At 36.9% G+C, this 16,504-nt stretch overlaps 1 protein-coding gene across 6 annotated transcripts in view; it reads left to right on the top strand.

Annotated features, from left to right (window-relative positions):
* ZFP14 (ZFP14 zinc finger protein) overlaps positions 1-16,095 on the top strand; it is a 30,085-nt gene extending 13,990 nt beyond the window's left edge. For 5 of the 6 annotated variants that reach the window (XM_055310687.1, XM_055310690.1, XM_055310686.1 and 2 more), the window contains one exon: positions 10,470-16,095. In XM_055310687.1, the coding sequence (XP_055166662.1) occupies positions 10,470-11,836 (1,367 nt within the window). In that variant the 3' untranslated portion in view covers positions 11,837-16,095. The remainder of the gene's footprint in view (positions 1-10,469) is intronic. The other variant, XR_008662536.1, reaches the window with a different exon arrangement.
* Positions 16,096-16,504: the final 409 nt, after the last annotated feature.

The following is a 16,504-nucleotide window of genomic DNA, read 5'->3' as shown; positions in this document are numbered from 1 at the left end:
ATTAATTTAAGATGTACTTTAGACCTAAATATAAAAACTAAACATAAAAAATGTAAAAAATCCAAATGTAAAAAAAATTTAAGACTCATTATAAATTTTATATAAAAAATATGAAAGCTAGTTGTGCCTGGCAGGTTCAGTTGGAGGAGCATGTGACTCTTGATCTTGTGTAGAGATTACTAAAAATAATAGAAAATAAACTTAAAAAAGAAAGCTAAATATAAAGCTTTTAAAGGAATACTAGGAGAATGACTTATAGTAACCAAAGGCTTCTTAGGTGAAAGCAATAACCATAATAAAAAAATTGATAAATCAAATTTTATCCACATTAAAAACTTTGTCTCTTCAAAATATACCAATAAAAAAATGAATAAGTCACAGACCAAGAGAAAATAGCAGTAAAACATATCCAACAGAAGACTGATATGTACTGTAACTCAACACTGTAATGATAACCCAATTAAAAATGGGTAAGGGCACCTAGGTGGCTCAGTCTGCCTTCAGCTCAGGTCATGATCTTGGGTCCTGGGATTGAGCCCCATGTCCAGCTCCCTGCTTAGTAGGGAGTCTGCTTCTCCCGCTGCATCTCCCTCTGCTCATTCATTCCCTCTCTCTCTCTCTCTTTCTCCAACCCCCCCAAATAAATAAATAAAATATTTTTTAAAAAAACGAGTAAAAGGTACATCCATACTATGGAATAATGCTCAGCAACAAAAAGAAATAAACTGTGGATACACACAGCAGCGTGGGTAGTATGCATGAGGAAGTATGCTGAGTTAGAAAAGCCAATCATAAAAGGTTACATACCCCATGACTCCAATTATGTAATATTTATGAAATAACAAAATTACAGAGATGCAAATGGATTCATGCTTGTCAAGGGTTAGGATATAGAAAAGGGAAAGGATGGTTAGGGCCATAAAGGAGTCTTGTGGTTATGGTACAGTTGAGTATCTTGTTTGTGGTGGTGATTATGCAAGTTTATATGTGATAAAACTTTAAAATTGCATAGAACTATATGCAGTTGAGCCTTAACATGCATTTGAACTGTGTGACTCCACTTACATGTGGATGTTTTTCAGTTAATACAGTAGAGTACTGTAAATGTATTTTCTCTTACGTTTTTCTTAACACTTTCTTTTCTCTAGCTCACTGTGTTACAAGAATACAGTCTATAATACATCCAACTTAGAAAATATGTGTTAATCAATTTTTTATGTTATTGGTAAGGCTTCTGGTCAACAGGCTATTAGTTGTTAAGTTTTGGGGGAATCAAAAGGTAAATACTCAGATTTTTGACTGCATGGGGGGTTGGCACCCATAACCCTGCATTGTTCAAGGTCAACTATACGTATACACAAGGGCATGTATAACTAGTGAAGTCTAAATGAACTCTATGGATTATACCAATGTTACTTTCTTGGTTTGACTATTATACTATAGTTATATAAGATGTTAAACATTGAGAGAGGTTGGGTGAAGGTTGCATGAAACTTTCCTGTGTATTTTCTGCAACCTCACAGGAATCTACAATTTTCTCAAAAAGTAAACAAAAATGTCCGATTAGGGGTGATAGGTAAAAAATTTGAACAAAGATATGGATACTCTTTTTATCATCAACGACTATAATTCATTTCTATCTAAATCTGTGTTAGTCAGCTTGAGCTGCCACAACAAAATACCATAGGCTGGTAAAACATTTGTTTTCCCATAGTTCTGGAGGGTGGAAGTCTGAGATTAGCATTTGGGGCTCTGATGAGGGCTTGCAGATCTTCCCTTCTCACATTGTCCTCACATGGCAGAGAAGGAGAGGGAGTGAGACAGAGACAGACCTCTTATAAGGCCACCAGTCCTATCAGTCTAAGAGCCTTATGACTTCTTTTAACCTTATTAATTATCTTCTAAAAGTACCATTTCCAAATACAGTCACATTGGGTCAGAGCTTCAGTGTCTGATTTTGGAGGGACACACAGTTCAATCGATAGCAGTATCTATATAGGATCCAGTTTCACTGGCTTCTATTTTGATTAGTTTATATGTCTTTTGTTGCCTAAAAATGTATTCATCCATTGAGTGATCTGAACCATGCATTGCTAGACACCAGTAGAACAATTGTGAACAAGAATGCTAGGTTCCAGCAGCGATGTTTACATTTTAATAGAAGTAAGGACATTAAGTAAATAAGTAAATGGATAATCTTAGGTGGTGACAAGTATTATTAAGAAAAGTGAGAACGGACACCTGGGTGGCTCAGTGGGTGAGTGTCTGCTTTCGTCTCAGGGTGTGATCCCTGAGTCCCAGGATCGAGTCCCACATCGGGCTCCCTGCATGGAGCCTGTTTCTCTTTGCCTCTCTCTCTGTGTCTCTCTTGAATAAATAAATAAAATCTTTAAAAAAAAAAAAAAAAAGAAAAAGTGAGAAGAGCAAGGGGCTAGAAATTGACAGGTGTTGGCATGTTTGTTTTAGGGTGCTCAGGTCTTTTTGAAGAGGTGATATTTGAGTGGAGACCTGAAAAAACAGTTATAGGAATATCTGTAGGATAATCTAGTTACAGGAGTATCTAAAGCAAGAGCGATCCTGATGGAACAGCAAATGCAGGGATCCCTGGGTGGCGCAGCGGTTTAGCGCCTGCCTTTGGCCCAGGGCGCGATCCTGGAGACCCGGGATCGAGTCCCACATCGGGTTCCCGGTGCATGGAGCCTGCTTCTCCCTCTGCCTATGTCTCTGCCTCTCTCTCTCTCTCTCTCTGTGTGACTATCATAAATAAATAAAAATTAAAAAAAAAAAAAAAAGAACAGCAAATGCAAAAAGGCCTTGGGTTGGGAGATGGAAGTTTTGTGTGTTTGAGGAACAGCAAGAAGGCCAGGATGATTAGGATGATTATTCCAAGGTAAGGCATGGGACTTTTAAATGTGATAGAAAGCCCCTGGAAATTTTTGAGCATGGGAATTACATTTAAGCTGATTTGTCTTCTAATTATCACTCTATGGAGAACAGATTGAATAGAGACAAGATGGGAAGTGGAAAGACCAATCAGAAGGCTATTTGATCTCTCCCAGCTGGAGATGATAGTGGTGGGAGGTAGAGTAAGAGCCATGGTAGATGTACCCAGTACATGTGGGTCTGTTCCTCTCTCTGGATACTCTCCTCCCCTCTCTGGGATTTCAACAACTTGCCTGGGGCTGCCCCTTTGGATACCCTCTTGACCCAAATTGGACTCCTCACCAGCTTCCTTCCTCCAAATGGATAAGAAACATCTTTGTCTTTTAATTAATGATTTAATCCGACTACATTTAAGTAACTTTTTTTTAAATTTTCTTATATATTTAGGCTCAAATCTGTCTTCCTCATTTTTTTTGTTTGTTCAATTTATTCTTTCTTCCTTTTTTTCTTTTCCTGACTTTTCTGGATGAATCAAATATGTTAACTTTAGCTTTTGCCTCTTGTGTTAGTTATACATACTTCTAGTTTTCTTCTCAGAGTTGCCCTAGAAATTAAAACATGGATTCTTTTTTTTTTTTTTTTTAAGATTTTATTTATTTATTCATGAGAGACACAGAAAGAGAGAGAGAGGCAGAGACCAAGGCAGAGGGAGAAGCAGTCTCCATGCAGGGAGCCTGACGTGGCACTCTATCCCAGGACTCCAGGATCACACCCTGGGCTGAAGGCGGCGCTAAACCGCTGAGCCACCCAGGCCGCCCTCTCTTAAGTTTTATTTGACAATATCTTCAATCTTTAAAGGGTACAGAATTTTTATCTTTGTTTTTATTGGATACAGAATTCTGAATTGGGAGTTATTTTTCTCTTAGCTAGTATCTTGTCTTTTGGCTTCTGTCATTTCCATTTAGCAGCAGTTTGTTGGTCATATTGGAATTCCTTTTCAGGAATTGTTTTGGAGGTTTTTTCCCTCTGACTGCTTTTAGAATTTTCTTTTTTATTTGGTTTTCACAGATTTACTGTGGTGCATCTATTTTTATATTGTGGTGTATGTACGCTTTTTGCTGTTCTAAGGAATTAAATTGGACTTCATATCTTATCAGTTTTGAAAAATTCTTGGTTGTTAAATATTCAAGTATTGTTTCTTTCCTGTTTTTACTCTTCTCTCCTTCTGGGACTCAAGTTACACATAAGTTAAACCTTTTTTTTTTTTTAAGATTTTATTTATTAGACAGAGAGCATGTGAGAGAGAGAGAGAGAGAGAGAGAGAGAGAGAGAGAGATCATGAGCAGAGGGAGAAGCAGACTCCCAGCTGAGCAGGGAGCCTGATGTGGGGCTCGAACCCAGGACCCTGGGATCATGACCCAGCCGAAGGCAGACATTTAACCAGTTGAGCCACCCAGGGGCCCCTAGACCTTTTTAAATTTTTGCATGTATCTTTTATGTTCTCTTATGTTTTTTCTTATTCTTTTTTATTTCTGGGATTCAACTTTGATATCTTCTATAAACCCATTTCCTAGTTCACTGATCTTTTCTGCTAAGTCTAATCTGCTGTTAAAGATATCTGTTAAATTGTTAAATTTAGCTATTTTTCAGTTATGAGATTTCTTTTTGGATATATATATTTTGTTTTGAGAGAGATCAGGGTGGAGGGGTGAAGGAGAGAGAGAATCGTAAGCTCCACACCCCCCATGGAGTCCAACACAGGGCTTGATCTTACAACCCTGAGATTGTGACCTGAGCTGAAATCTAGTGAGACTCTTACTAACCAAGTGAGCTACCCAGGCGCCCCTCTCTCTTTTAATAGATTTCATTTTTAGAGCAGTTTTAAGTTGATAGCAAAATTGAGCAGAATGTACATTTTTCACATATTCCCTAAGAGTACATTTTTTAAAAGATTTTATTTATTCATTCATGAGAGACACAGAGAGAGAGAGAGAGGCAGAGACACAGACACAGGCAGAAGCAGGCTCCATGCAGGGAGCCCAATGTGGTACTTGATCCCGGGTCTCTAGGATCACACCCTGGGCCGAAGGCGGTGCTGAACCACTGAGCCACCTGGGCTGCCCCTGTGTTTACATTTTTAAAATACTTGAGAAGTCTAGTTTATTGATGTGTAATTTATATACATTAAAATTCACTCTTTTCAGTGTCTAGTTTTAGGAATTTTGACAAATTTGGCAGACAATTTGGGTAATCACCACCATAATCAAGTTTAGAATAGTTTCAAAGTCTCTTCATGTCTCCAGTGTTCTCTTACTGAGTTAAATCTAGCTTTTGGCTAAGAAATATATATATTTTTTTATCATGATAAGGAAGTAACTATACATTCCTATTATTTTGAGTGCTTATTTCTTTATTTATTTAGAGGGGGAGAAGAGATGAGGGGCTGAGGGAGAGGGAGAGAGAGAATCTTTTTTCTTTTTAAAGATTTCATTTATTTATTCATGAGAGACACAGAGAGAGGCAGAGACATAGGCAGAGAAAGAAGCAGGCTCCATGGGGGGCCTGATGAGGGACTTGATCCAGGACTCCGGGACCACAACCCAAGCCAAAGGCAGACACCCAACCGCTGAGCCACCCAGGTACCCCAGAGAGGTAGAATCTTAAGCAGGCTTCATGCCCAGTGCAGATCCTGACATGTGGTTGATCTCACAATCCTGAGATCATGACCTGAGCCGAAATCAGGAGTCAGATGCTTAACTGACCGAGCCACCCAAGTTCCCCCATTTGCTTCTTTAAAAATAAGAAATGAGTGCTGAATTATGTCAGATGTCTTTCCAGTGTCTATAAAAATAATTATAAGATTTTTATCTTTAGAATAATGAATAAATGAATAGATAAATTATTTTAGTAGATTTCCTAACATTGAACTCCCCTTGCATTCCTGAAATAGACTACAGTTAGTTATGATGTATTTTGATTCAGTGTGTTATAGGAGTTTTTGCATGAATTTTCATAAATGATAGAGTTTTCCTTTACTAGGTTTTGGTTTCATTTTTAACTCACTTTAACTTGGAATTCTTTCTTCTTTCTTTCTTTCTTTCTTTCTTTCTTTCTTTCTTTCTTTCTTTTTTTTTTTAAAGATTTTATTTATTTATTCATGAGAGACACAGAGAGAGAGGCAGAGACATAGGCAGAGGGAGAAGCAGTCTCCATGCAGGGAGCGCGACGTGGGACCGGATCCCGGGTCGCCAGGATCACATCCCGGGCCGAAAACGGCACTAATCCACTAAGCCACTGGGGCTGCCCGAATTTTTTCTTTTTTGTAAATGGTCTGGGCCACTTTATAATTGGGCTATATGCTTTCTAAAGTTTTGATAATCTTCAGAATAATTTTTAAGAGTAGGTCTTTGATTAATTTCCCTATATTTTCTTAGAGAATTACCCTTCATTGGCATAGTTGTTCTTTACCATTTTCATAATAATTATGTTTTGTTAATTACTTGTTAATGTCAAGAACTGTGAAAGATCTGCAGTTTTGCCTCTACCTGCATGCTAACAGGTTAACCTGCTGCAGTGTTATGGATGCTGGCAAAAGCATATGACTTCTAAACCAAAGACAAAGGATTTTATTGCTCAACAATAAAACGGCACAACAAATGGCATGAACATTAACATATTTACTTCATTCCTGTTTGCCCACAAATTCCATGGCGGGGGATGTGGATGTATCTAGATAGATACCTGAATATGCATTGAGCTGCACTGTAAGAGAGGAACCCTGAACTTAGAGAACCCAAATCTTTATGATGGGCAATGAGCATGAGGGACCTTTGCTCCAAAGAAGATCCTACCTTTATTATATTGAACCATTAGCAAACCTGCCTGTTGAACTAGAGAGAGATACTATCTGTACCTTCCCACATTGTCAGTTATACAAACATTCTTGAAAAGATAATCCAGAACAAAGGTAGTCAATACTTCTGCTTGCCTGATGTGTAAAATTGTGAGAGACCCATAGTGAGTTCTTTCTGAATACCTAGTTGCTATTTTTAACTTTGAATGCTTTCCTTTTTTCCTAATTATCTTTGCAAATGATTAATATGTTTCACTGATTGGAGCACCTGGGTGGCTGAGTTGGTTAAGTGTCCAACTCGATCTCAGCTTAGATTTTGATCTCAGGGTCATGAGTTCAAGCCCCACATTAGGCTGTATGCCAGGTATGGAGTCTACTTAAAAAAATACACACATACATACAAATATATATATCACTGACTTTTTTCAAACAACCTAGGTTTTTAAAACTTGTGTATTTCATTCTTTTTCTGTTATCTAATTAATGACGTTTTGCTTTTATTTCCCTCTCTGGATTCTTCAGTATATATATATATATTTTTTTTTTTCTAACTTTCTAAATCATATTTCTTTTCTTTCATTTCTTTGCTCTAGGAATTTAAATGTATTGATGAATTTTCTTATAAGATCTGCACTGTATTTTGTAGATTCTTGGTAATCTAGTGTTTTCAATATTATTTTCTAGATAGTCTACAATTTTCTTTATTTAATAAAGAGTTTTAAAAATTTGAAGTGCGTTGGGCAGCTCCGGTGGCTCAGCAGTTTAGCGCCACCTTCAGCCCAGGGCCTGATCCTGGAGACCCAGGATCGAGTCCCACGTCAGGCTCCCTGCCTGGAGCCTGCTTCTTCCTCTGCCTGTGTCTCTGCCTCTCTCTCTCTCTCTGTCTCTCATGAATAGATAAAAATTTGAAGTGTGAAGATGTCGCTTGTTTTTTTAATATTTTATTCCTCCTTCTGTTTCATAATGAGACTTTGAGTCATTTCAGCAGTTTTATACATTTCTAGGACTGTAGTCCTAGAAAAGACCTTTCTTATCTCTCCTATCCCACTTCTTCCCATATCTTTGCTTATTACTTCATTCAGCATTTAGATTTTCTCATGCAGGTTCCCCATCTGGATCACTATCTTTGAGCCTAGATCCAACAACATATCCTTTATTTTTACTCTTTCACACTCAGGTGATCCCAAGTACCATTCTGTATTTGATAGTCATTCTGCTATACTCAATGTCTTCCCATGCCTCTTTGCTCAGGATTTCATAAGCCTTTCAATGCTGGGATTATTGAAAAATATTTGAGATAGTTTTGCAGGAGGTACAGATGTTCCTTTGGCTATGTAGGAATGGGAAGGAGGAGCACCTAGAGGAGGTATGAAGGAACACGAATTTGAGTAAATGTAGCACTGATAATAATAGTATAAACTCTAGTGGAGATAAGTAAATCATTGTAGTACATTTTTTAAAAGTAAACTCTATTCCCAATGTGGGGTTCAAACTCACAACCCAGAGATCAAGAGTCTAATGACTGAGCCAGACAGCCACCCCTGTTGTAGTACATTTTAAAAGATTAGAAACAGATATTCATTAGTAATTATGTAATTATGGGAATTAAATGAGTAACATCTATTGTGTATTTGGGGTTTGTTATCTAATGGTAAATGGACTTTAGGGATTGTTTCTGTCGCTAGGGAAGCTTAGGGGTAAGAAACTAACAGATGAGAAAATTAATAAATATTCCAAAATTGGGAAAAAGAAGAGCAGCTGGTTGCTGGGATAAAGTGAATAGTTCTAAACAGGATCAGCAGGAATAGCTTTTCTGAAGAAAGTGATTTTCAATTAAGATCTAAAGATGGGGATCCCTGGGTGGCGCAGCGGTTTGGCGCCTGCCTTTGGCCCAGGGCGCGATCCTGGAGACCCGGGATCGAATCCCACGTCGGGCTCCCAGTGCATGGAGCCTGCTTCTCCCTCTGCCTGTGTCTCTGCCTCTCTCTCTCTCTCTCTCTGTGACTATCATAAATAAATAAATAAATAAATAAATAAATAAATAAATATAAATAAATAAAATAAAAAAAATTAAAAAAAGATCTAAAGATGAAGAGAAGCCAACCATGCAGTCAGAGGATTTCTCAAAGACCGTATAACCTTGTCAGCAATGCTATTTAATGCGAATAGTGGTAGTGCCTTTTGTGAGCTGAAGAGGCCTTTCTGGCATGAACAGAGTAAATGAGAGAGGAATTGATAAGCAGCTTATTTATGCTGAGGTATTTATTTTTGATTCTAATTAAAAAGAGAAATCATTAAAAACATTAAGTAGAGAGACTCAAATATTGTTCAGCATCAGAATCATTTGCTGGAGAATACAAATAAGTACAAAACAAAAACATGCCCAGGACTTGATCCTATAGATTATGTTTCAGTCAGTTAAAAATTACCTCTTTCATGGGCATCCCCGGTGGCTCAGCAGCTTAGCGCTGCCTTCAGTCTAGGGTGTGATCCTGGAGACCCCGGATCGAATCGCACAGAGCCTGCTTCTCCCTCTGCCTCTCTCTCTCTCTCTGTCATGAATAAATAAATAAAATTTTTATTAAAAAAATAAAATAAAAATGACCTCTCTCTTGGGCAGCCTGTGTAGCTCAGCAGTTTAGCACTGCCTTCAGCCCAGGGCATGATCCTGGAGACCTGGGATCGAGTCCCACGTCAGGTTCCCTGCATGGAGCCTGCTTCTCCCTCTGCCTGTGTCTCTGCCTCTGTGTGTGTGTGTGTGTGTGTGTGTGTGTGTGTGTCTCATGAGCCAAAAAAAAAAATTAAATAAATTAATTAATTACCTCACCTCTCTCTAGTTTTAAGAAATCTTCAGGTGATTCTTACCACTGATTTAACTTGTTTCCCTAATCACCAACCTTACCTCCAGTCCTGGACTCTATTCTCTTGTGTTTCCTTGGCCATTTTTTTTATATGTATGAGAATGCAGTCTGTTCCATAATACAATTAATAACTCACAAATTAGCTTAACAGTGATATGGAATAGGGAATGATGTCAGTATAATTTGAGAGTTAGTTGATTCACAGGTAATTTTCCTTCTTGAATGAAGCCTGGATAGAAGTAGACCTAAAACATTAAGTAGGAAAGGCAATGTGTTCAACTTGATGCTTTATTGCTGGATGCCCCTTCACCTCTATATGAAAAAAATTAATAATTGAATGTCTGCATCCAGGACTCTCTCCCCAGAGATACTGTTAACCTTGCCTGGCTTCTAGCTGAAAACAGGTTACATTTTGCCCTATTCCCACCCTAATGGTAGCCTTGCTGACTTAGGGCTTTTTTTCATTGCAGCGTCTCAGCACTTGAAATCCAGCATTTCTACTCTTTTGTGTGTGCATTTTAGTATCCATGAAATGGCCTTCAGCCATGTTGAGCTGCCTTTTAGATTATCTCTTGAAATGTCAATTATTATATTTGTTAGTGTTCTGCCAATAAAGTTGCATAGGTTTGAGTAGTCTTATCCAGCCCTGGTTTCTTCATAAACTCTTAATTTTTTGGTGTGTAATTTTACAGAAGATAAGGGGTTTTTTAGATACACATTTGTGGTATTATAGCAGAAATGCCTGTTTTAGAGGTATCTGATCCATTCACTTGTAAGACACATGATTTTAGGTGCTTTTTATTTCTCTATAGAAGTTTTCTTTCTTCTGTCACAGGAAAATAGTGTGTGTTTGCCTTCTTATTTTCTTTCAGATTTGGAGTCCAGATACAGGACCAATACATTATCTCCAGAAAAGGACATTTATGAAATATATTCATTCCAGTGGGAGATAATGGAAAGAATTAAAAGCTATAGTCTTCAGGACTCCATTTTTAGAAATGATTGGGAATGCAAAGGCAAGATTGAGGGGCAAAAGGAACGACAAGAGGGATATTTTGGGCAAGTGAAAGTTACTTCTGAGAAAATGACCACTTACAAAAAACATAATTTTCTTGCTGAATATCAGAGAGTTCATAATGGAGAAAAGTTGTATGAATGTAAGGAATGTAGGAAGACCTTTATTCGTCGTTCAACACTTAGTCAACACCTGAGAATTCATACTGGTGAGAAACCTTATAAATGTAAGGAATGTGGGCAGGCATTTAGACAGCGTGCACACCTTATTCGACATCACAAACTACACACTGGTGAGAAGCCCTATGAATGTAAGGACTGCGGAAAGGCGTTTACAGTGCTCCAAGAACTTACTCAACATCAGAGACTTCATACTGGTGAAAAGCCCTATGAATGTAAGGAGTGTGGAAAGGCCTTCAGAGTGCATCAGCAACTTGCTCGACACCAGAGAATTCACACTGGTGAGAAACCCTATGAATGTAAGGCATGTGGGAAGACCTTTAGGCAGTGTACACACCTTACTCGACATCAGAGACTTCATACTGCTGAGAAACTCTATGAATGTAAGGAATGTGGGAAAGCCTTTGTATGTGGTCCAGACCTTAGAGTACATCAAAAAATTCATTTTGGTGAGAAACCTTATGAATGTAAGGAATGTGGAAAGGCTTTTAGAATATGCCAGCAACTTACTGTCCATCAGAGTATTCATACTGGCGAGAAACCCTATGAATGTAAGGAATGTGGGAAGACTTTTAGACTAAGGCAACAACTTGTTCGCCATCAGAGAATCCATACTCGTGAGAAACCCTATGAATGCATGGAATGCTGGAAGACCTTTAGTAGTTACTCACAACTTATTTCACATCAAAGCATTCATATTGGTGAGAGACCTTATGAATGTGAAGAATGTGGGAAGGCCTTTAGATTGCTCTCACAACTTACCCAACATCAGAGTATTCATACTGGTGAGAAACCTTATGAATGTAAGGAATGTAGAAAACCTTTTAGACTGCTCTCACAACTTACTCAGCATCAGAGTATTCATACTGGTGAGAAACCTTATGAATGTAAGGAATGTGGTAAGGCTTTTAGACTTTATTCATTCCTTACTCAACACCAGAGAATTCATACTGGGGAGAAACCCTACAAATGTAAGGAATGTAAGAAGGCCTTTAGACAACATTCACACCTTACTCAACATCAGAAAATTCATAATGGAATTTAATACAAAAAAGCCTTCAATTGTACATTATGTTATAAAATATCCAGAAATTCATTTTAGAGAAATTTGCTTCATGCTTCAACTAAGCATAAGAAATTTTATATTATTGGGAAAAAAAGTTGCTTTAAAAGCCTACTATCACCATTCAAACATTGTTTATCTTCAGCAAATTCATGTGAGGGAATAATATAATGAATGTAGGAAAATCTTTAGCCTTATCTATTATTATCCCCATTTCACTACTTTATTATGTGTTATTGGACAAGGTACTTAAACTTCTGTGCCTCATTTTGCTCACTTGTAAAATGGTGATAATAGTACCTATGTATATTAGTTATTTATTGCTGTGTAATAAATTACCACTAACTTAGTAGCTTAAAATAATACACATTATCTCACAGTTTCTATGGGTCAGGCGTTTGGGCATAACTTTGTTGGGTCCTCTGCTTCAGGGTCTCTCACAAAGCTAAACTAAAGGTTTCAGCCAGGGTTGGGTCTCATTTGAAGGCTCACCAGGGGAAGGGATTCATTTCCGACCTCACATGGTTGTTGGCTGTCACGCTGAGGTCCGCAGTTTCTAGTTGGCTGTAGGGCTGACCTTAGTTCCTTGCCACATGGGCTTCTTCAACATGACTGCTTATTAAGTGTGATATACTAGCATCATAGAAGTTATAATCCTATGTGATCTAATCACCAAAATAACACCTTTTAGTTACATTTGCTGTCTTATACTGGTTAGAAGCAAGTTACTGAGTCACCCACATTCAAGGGTAGGGGGTTACACAAGAGTATGAATCAGAATGTAGGGACCATTTCAGGGTCAGCCTGCCATACTGTGTAATAGGATTGTCTTAAGGCTTAAGTAGTTAGTGCTTGGACAAATAGCCACGTAGCATGTTTCCTGTAAATATTATCTACAATTGTTATCATTAGTGTTAGTGAATTCATATGAAAGGAATTTACTCTAGAAGTAGTAAATGTAGAAATGCCTCATGTCACTGCTCAGCACTTACTAAACTTAAAATAATTTATTCCAGATAAAATCTAGGAGGTTCTATTGAATGTGAGAAGTTCTTCATCATTTGAGCTGCATCAGTAATTTCATACTGAAAAGAAACCTTATGAATTTCTTGAATGTGAGGTTAAGAGTACAACTATTATAGAATCAAAAAAATACAAAATTATTTTCCCATAATAAATTTCAAAAAGTAAATGTTTTGCAATCCTTATTGTCTGATCACTGTTAAAGATTAATTATGAACTATTAAAAAGAGGGCAGAAAGGAAACTAACCACTTGGAAATTTAATATTCTGTGTGTTTGTGCATGCATATGTGTGTGTGTGTGTATGTATGTATGTATTTAAAACTCTTATACAAAAGAAATAATGTCATGCCATTTACAGGCAATATACTCTTTGATGTTCAGATTGCCGCATCTTCAATCAGTGGGAGTTAGGTCTTTTGACATGACCCCACTAGTAGTTTGATAGTTTACTTGGTTACAGCTGGAGACAGTTTGGTCAGCAATGAAAGATGCTTGGGCACCAACTCATCCTAAAAATTGATAAGGGGAAATATAAGCATTTATTTTGTTTTTTCCATGTGAACCAAGTTTTAGGGCCACCAGAAAGCTCATCAAATTAAAAGATTTTCTTTTTTTGTTTTTGTTTTTTCTTTAAATTCAGTTAGCCAACATCTAGTGTATATCATTATTTACAGATGTAGTGCTCAGTAATTTATCAGTTTTGTATAGCACCCAGTGCTCATCACATCACATGCCCTCCTTAATGCCCATAACCCAGTTGCCCCATTCCCTCACCCTCCTCCCCTCCAGCAACCCTCAGTTTGTTTTCCCAAAGTTGAGTCTCTAATGATTTGCCTCCCTCTCTGATTTCGTCCCACTGTTTTTCCCTCCCTTCCCCTATGATCCTCTGCACTGCTTCTTATATTCCACATATGAGTGAAACCATGTTTTGTTTTTAAGAAATATAACCAGTAAATGCAGAAAGAATGATAGGATTAGAAAAATCACATTTTCTAGTTCCCTAATGGAATAATGGGTCCGGAAAACGATCTTCAATGGATAATGAAACGAGTGAAATATTTTATAATGAGAACTTTAAAGTGGATTTATCAAGCTGATAACCTCTGAGCCCTTTGATTAATTTTAACTTCCATAAAAGTGGGACTATCAGACAATATCCACATCCTGATAAAATGTAATAGGAAGTACACACCACTACCTACAAAACCTTATTGCCAAAGCGGTGAACTGAAGGAAGCAAACCTTTGAGTCCAACTCTTTAAAAACAAGAATTTGGGGAATAGATGAACAAAATAAATGGCACCACAAGGAAGTAGCCAAGCAGATTCTAATGTGTAAAATTCCACAAAACAAATGACCTGATTTCTTCAACTAATGAGTGGCATGAAAAAGAAAAGGGGAAAGGCAACTGTTAGCAGATTAAAAGAGACTTAAGAGACCTATTAGCTAAATTCAGTAAATGGGCATTGCTTGGACCTGGTTTAAACAAAATGTAAAAATACATTTTGGAGACTGGAGAAAATGTGGACTTGCATTGAGTATTAGATGATATTTAGAAATTTTAATTTTAGGGATGATAATATCAGTGTGGATATTAAAGATAAAATGTTCTATGTGTTAGAGATACATGCTTATATATTTACGAAATGGTACAATACCGGATTTGCATTAAAATACTCCAACAAAAGAAAAATAATTGGCAAAGAGAGCTGGAAAGTAGATTGGCAGAATGTTGATAATTCCTGACGTGGAGTGGTTGGTTTTGGGGATTCATTGTTCTAGTATTTCAGCTTTCTTATGTGTTTGAAAGTTCCAGTAATAAAATGTTTAAAATAAAAACTGAAATTTATAGACAACTTAGAAATGATTGTTCATGAGATGTGTGTATCTAAACTTGTCAGATGTCACCGAAATCAATCCCCTTTAATGAATTAAGGAAATTTCATTTGTGGATCTAGTCTTCATCTCACCTTATCCACAGCAGTCAACACAGGGCCTGTCACATAAATGAATGTGTTAGGGGAATGAGTATGTCAAGAAACCAGAAAGAGAACAAAATAAAGCTTGCAAAAGAGAAGCAAAGCACAACTAAAAATAGAAATTAAAGACTAGACAGTAGTGGATTTAATCCAGTGTTAATAATGATTAAATTTTGAAAGATCTAGTCAAGAAAAAGAAAATGAAAAATAATGCATTTAGAACTTTGTCAGTGATAAGTGACCTAGCTACAGATTATCAAGAAAATTTTGTTTTAATTACAAGGTAATACTATATATATGTGCTCTCTGTGTTCCGGTCCATAAAATATATGGGGGCTACTTTTTTTTTTTCTGTAGGAATATGACTTAAACCAACAAACAAATGTGTGTATGTATATGAACTTCCTACTTAAGAAAAGAACTGATAGTTGTACAGATAAAAGCTTTAAGAAATAATCCTTCACAAAATTCTACCAATTCTGCACAGCTAAAATAATCCTGATACAAATCTAAATGAAGATAGCTCCTAAAAAGCAAAATCCAGACCAGCTTCACTTGTGAAGATTCTATTCGTCTTAATTCTAAATAAGGTATACTTAGAATTTATTACAAAGTCGGTCTTCACTCATAGATCCATGTGTTGCCTTTCCCAAGTCTCAGATATCTTTAGAAGACCTGTGTTTAACAGAGTATAAGGCCTTAACCCAACATTTTCCATAAGCTTGTTTTGGGGAATACTAGTCCTTGATGATATTTGGGGGGAAAAAAGATTTCTTGGGAAAATGTGTAAATGCAGCAAAGCGTATGCTTATGGGGAAGACCAAGTACACATTATCAGCTTAAAAGATACAGCAAAGAGATTTTTATTAAACACAGTGTATCTCATACTTACTTTGTTGTGGAATTCTCATTCCCAGTATCTCTTACCATCTTTAGAATGTGAACCACTTTGATAGATGCTTCCATTACCACAATGAATGTCAAGGACATCATTTCAGACATTATGGTGAGTGATTGTGTTGGGAGGGGGTGAGGAAGGGCACTTTTCTTTGCAGCTCACATCATATTCTGGAAGCTTCCTGCTTGAATCTTGAGGGCTAGTGCTTTTCTATAGAATGTAAAAGATTCTAGCTTGGTCCTTCACATGTATATATTAAACATGCTTAAATATTCTGTTAAATAGTAATTGGGACATAAACAATTTTTCATTGTAATAAAAATGCTATATTGTATATCATTTTGTGTATTTTCTGGTTTCTTTAAAGAGTGAAGAATCTAAGTTACACATCTAGAAGTATAGCCTAGAAATAGGCTGTACATAGTTTCAGCTTTACATATTGCCAGATGGTTGCTCCATCACTGCACTAATTTTGAATCCCTCTAATCATTGAAATGAGCATCCATATTTTCCGACTTCTGTTATTGGTTACAATATTTAATTTCCCTGATTACAAGTGAGTTGAGCATCTTTTTCATATGTGTTTATTGGCCAATCATGTTTCTCTTAACAGTGCTTTTTTCATTCATGCATTTTCTCTGTTTCTTTGGGGTTATCTCATTGATTATTCATGACTTGTAAAATATTCTAGGTATTACACATTTATAAACATTGCAGCTATTTTCTCTCAAGGTGACTTGTATTATAA

The sequence above is a fragment of the Nyctereutes procyonoides genome, unplaced genomic scaffold (assembly GCF_905146905.1).
Source record: "Nyctereutes procyonoides isolate TBG_1078 unplaced genomic scaffold, NYPRO_anot_genome, whole genome shotgun sequence".
In the NCBI taxonomy this organism is placed as follows: Eukaryota; Metazoa; Chordata; class Mammalia; order Carnivora; family Canidae; genus Nyctereutes; species Nyctereutes procyonoides.
Note: the sequence above shows the minus strand (reverse complement) of the source record. Positions and strands in the feature narration are given on the sequence as shown.